The sequence below is a fragment of the Syngnathus typhle genome, linkage group LG11 (assembly GCF_033458585.1).
Source record: "Syngnathus typhle isolate RoL2023-S1 ecotype Sweden linkage group LG11, RoL_Styp_1.0, whole genome shotgun sequence".
NCBI lineage: Eukaryota > Metazoa > Chordata > Actinopteri > Syngnathiformes > Syngnathidae > Syngnathus > Syngnathus typhle.
In genome coordinates this window covers 7,665,811-7,668,606 of record NC_083748.1, presented here as the reverse complement: position 1 = coordinate 7,668,606, position 2,796 = coordinate 7,665,811, and the positions used below count along the sequence as shown (strand labels likewise).

General features: G+C 47.4%; 1 protein-coding gene across 1 annotated transcript; it reads right to left on the bottom strand.

Moving 5' to 3' along the window:
- Window positions 1-476: 476 nt before the first annotated feature.
- myog (myogenin) lies at window positions 477-2,454 on the bottom strand. Its single transcript, XM_061292169.1, has 3 exons — window positions 1,745-2,454; window positions 1,342-1,441; window positions 477-1,195 (listed from the first exon to the last, which is right to left on the bottom strand). The coding sequence occupies exons 1-3, from the start codon at window positions 2,258-2,260 to the stop codon at window positions 1,077-1,079; spliced, it is 735 nt and encodes a 244-aa protein (XP_061148153.1). The 5' UTR covers window positions 2,261-2,454; the 3' UTR covers window positions 477-1,076.
- Window positions 2,455-2,796: the final 342 nt, after the last annotated feature.

Below are 2,796 nucleotides of genomic sequence, written 5' to 3'. Positions count from 1 at the left end.
AATAAAATTGCACACAGCACACCGTAGGATTGCATTGAGGACATTCACATTACTTCAGCCGGTGCAACACACATATGCAATCATCCTGCCTGATGACATCATCACAGTGCACCATGAGAGCACCCAATCAAGTCAACAGCTAACAAAACAACCACATGTAGTTTTTGCCACAACACTGGTATTTTCTCAGCATTGGGCACAGTAAAAACTGTTTGCTTCCTGTCAACTTCACCACAGACTTTATTGGCTTCCCACTATAATACATGGTACTGCACGAGAATTCCTCTAGTGGCATGGAGGTTAATTACATCAATGCAAAAATGGCTCACTGCATGTTTCCTGATCGTAACAGTTTGACCTTGAAACAAATTAGTTCTCTTATATCCTATTGTGATTCTAGTTTCTTTTTCTAATGTAAAGGAAAAAAATAGACCATGTTTGGCCTCAGTGGTTCTGCTGTATCAATCAATACTACATTTGTTGTATTCAAAATGGTCTTTATTGCAAGGACTGGTCAGGAAACGTAACATTTCCAAACATCTAAAATACACAACAATCTTAGTTATAAAAGTCAAAAATAAATTAGCAAAAAAAAGAAATACAAAATAAACTGGCAAAACCACTCTGTAGAAAAGGGAACATATTTACATCACTGGCATTTGTAACCAGTTTAACATTAAGCAGATCTTGGTCAAAACTGCCATGGTACAAGTTGGCCCCGCAAATAAAATCATGGTTCTTTGTTTGCATAAAAACACACACAAAACAAGAATGAAAGATCAAGGAAAGGTTTGGAAAAGGAAAGCTTAAATTAAGTAAGGAAAGAAACTAGGCCTTGTTCATGCAAAGTCTTTTCAACTGCAGGCTTCCAACTTGGACTGTGGTTTAAGGCAGGGAATAAAGGACATAAGGCCAAAAGTGGAATTCATTTTGTCTAGCAGACCCTTTGAAACATTAGTAACCATCAAGGTGAGGTGTGAGTTAAATATGGAAATAACAGCCCGCTTTTCCAATCGTCTCATAGCTTTGTATCTGAGGCACAGGGTTCTTCCTCTGGATCTGCTCTGTGGAAGTTCTTATTTGGGAATGTCCATAGGAAAGGTCACTGCCGCGTTTGCTGCGGCCATGCCCTCCACAATGGAGCTCAGGGTCTGAATGGTGGCCTGCTCGGGAGAATCGGCAGCACTCAGAAGATCTGGGGAGAGTCGAATAAATGTGAGTAAGCATTTGTTTGTGTGTCTTGGGGTTTGAAGCCTAAAAATCAGGAGGTCCCCATAAAGCCCGTTTTCCGTGTGTGTGCGTGTGTGTTTGTGTGTGTGTTTTGGCATGAATTGGACTCACCCTCGCTGCTGTAGCTTTGCGTGCACTGCTCCGGGGTGCTGCTCCATTCGGGGCTACTGCAGCAGGTGCTGCCCGAACTGGGTTCGCTTGACGACGACACCTGTTGCCATGGAGACGAGCACAAGCAGAAGTTGCTGTCAGTCACAGTGTAATGACACAGCGCACCAGTACAGAAACACCGGAGCCGCACACACGCACGAGACCTCACACAAAGGCAAATGGAGATGATGAGTTTAACATTTTTTCAACTTTTAACTGACACCAAATCTCCAAGGTTTTGAAAGTCCTCTCAGCATGAATCAAGAGAATAATTTAGAACTGTGATGTCATATTCCATTACGTGACTCATCCTTCACTTTGTCGTTCAGTTTGGATCGTAACATTCCCTTTCTGTGCTACTTACTCGAGGCTGGTTCTGTCCGGCCCGATAGTGCCCCATCTCGGTGTCCTGCTGGTTGAAGGAGGACACCAGGGCCTGAAGCCTTTCAATGTACTGAATGGCACTCCTCAAAATCTCCACTTTGGGCAGCCTCTGGTTGGGGTTCATCAGGGTGCTCCTCTTCAGAGCTTCAAAAGCCTCGTTGACCTTCTTCAGGCGTCTCTTTTCCCTCAGCGTGGCCGCTCTCCTGCGGTCCATGGTCACCGTCTTCCGTTTGCACAGCTTACAGGCCCACGGCAGGCACTGACCCGGGCAGTGGGGCTCGGAATGGGACGACAGGCCGGACGGTGAAGGTTTTTCCTCCGTTTGAATCACCCCGACGCCCCCGGAGAGAGTCCCGCACAAGCCCATGACGGAATTCTTGTCCTGGAAGCCGGCTTGGTCGTACGCCCCGGGCAGACGAGTGGGGAAGTAGTTGTCTCCTCCTTCGTAAAAGCGTTGGTCTGGGAAGAAGTACGGGTTGGTCTCGAAAAGCTCCATATTGGACAACGTTGTGATGCGTGAGGATCCCCGGCTTCCCTCGGAACCGTTCTAGCTAGTGTTCAAGTCCTGCGCCTGGAGCGTGTGTGTCGGAGTGTACGCGTGCGTGCCTGCCTGCCTTCGTCCTTGGCTTGTGTTTGTGATGAGTGGAAGACGTGTGGGGAACAACTGGTGTGGAGCAACTGTAGGCTGGCATTTAAACCCCTCTGCCTGCTGCAGGATCACCGGGTTAAATTTAGCACGAGCCCCCAGAAACCTGACACGACGTTTAGCTGTTGCTGCACATCTATGCTTCATATCTCAGTCAGGGCCTGATCTCTGGAGCTTTCTAGGCCCGTGCGTGTGTGTGTGAGTTAAGTAGGGGTCCTTTTGCTTGCGTGTGTCTCAAGAGCCCAACATATGATCGAGTTGCTGGGGAAATGGGAAAGAGGACCGTGCATCAAAGTTGCCCGTCTTAATGAGCTAATCCCTGCCTCACGTCTCCATCCATAACACTAAATATGAAGTCCCGCACAATAGGGGCGCTGAGTTGGAGA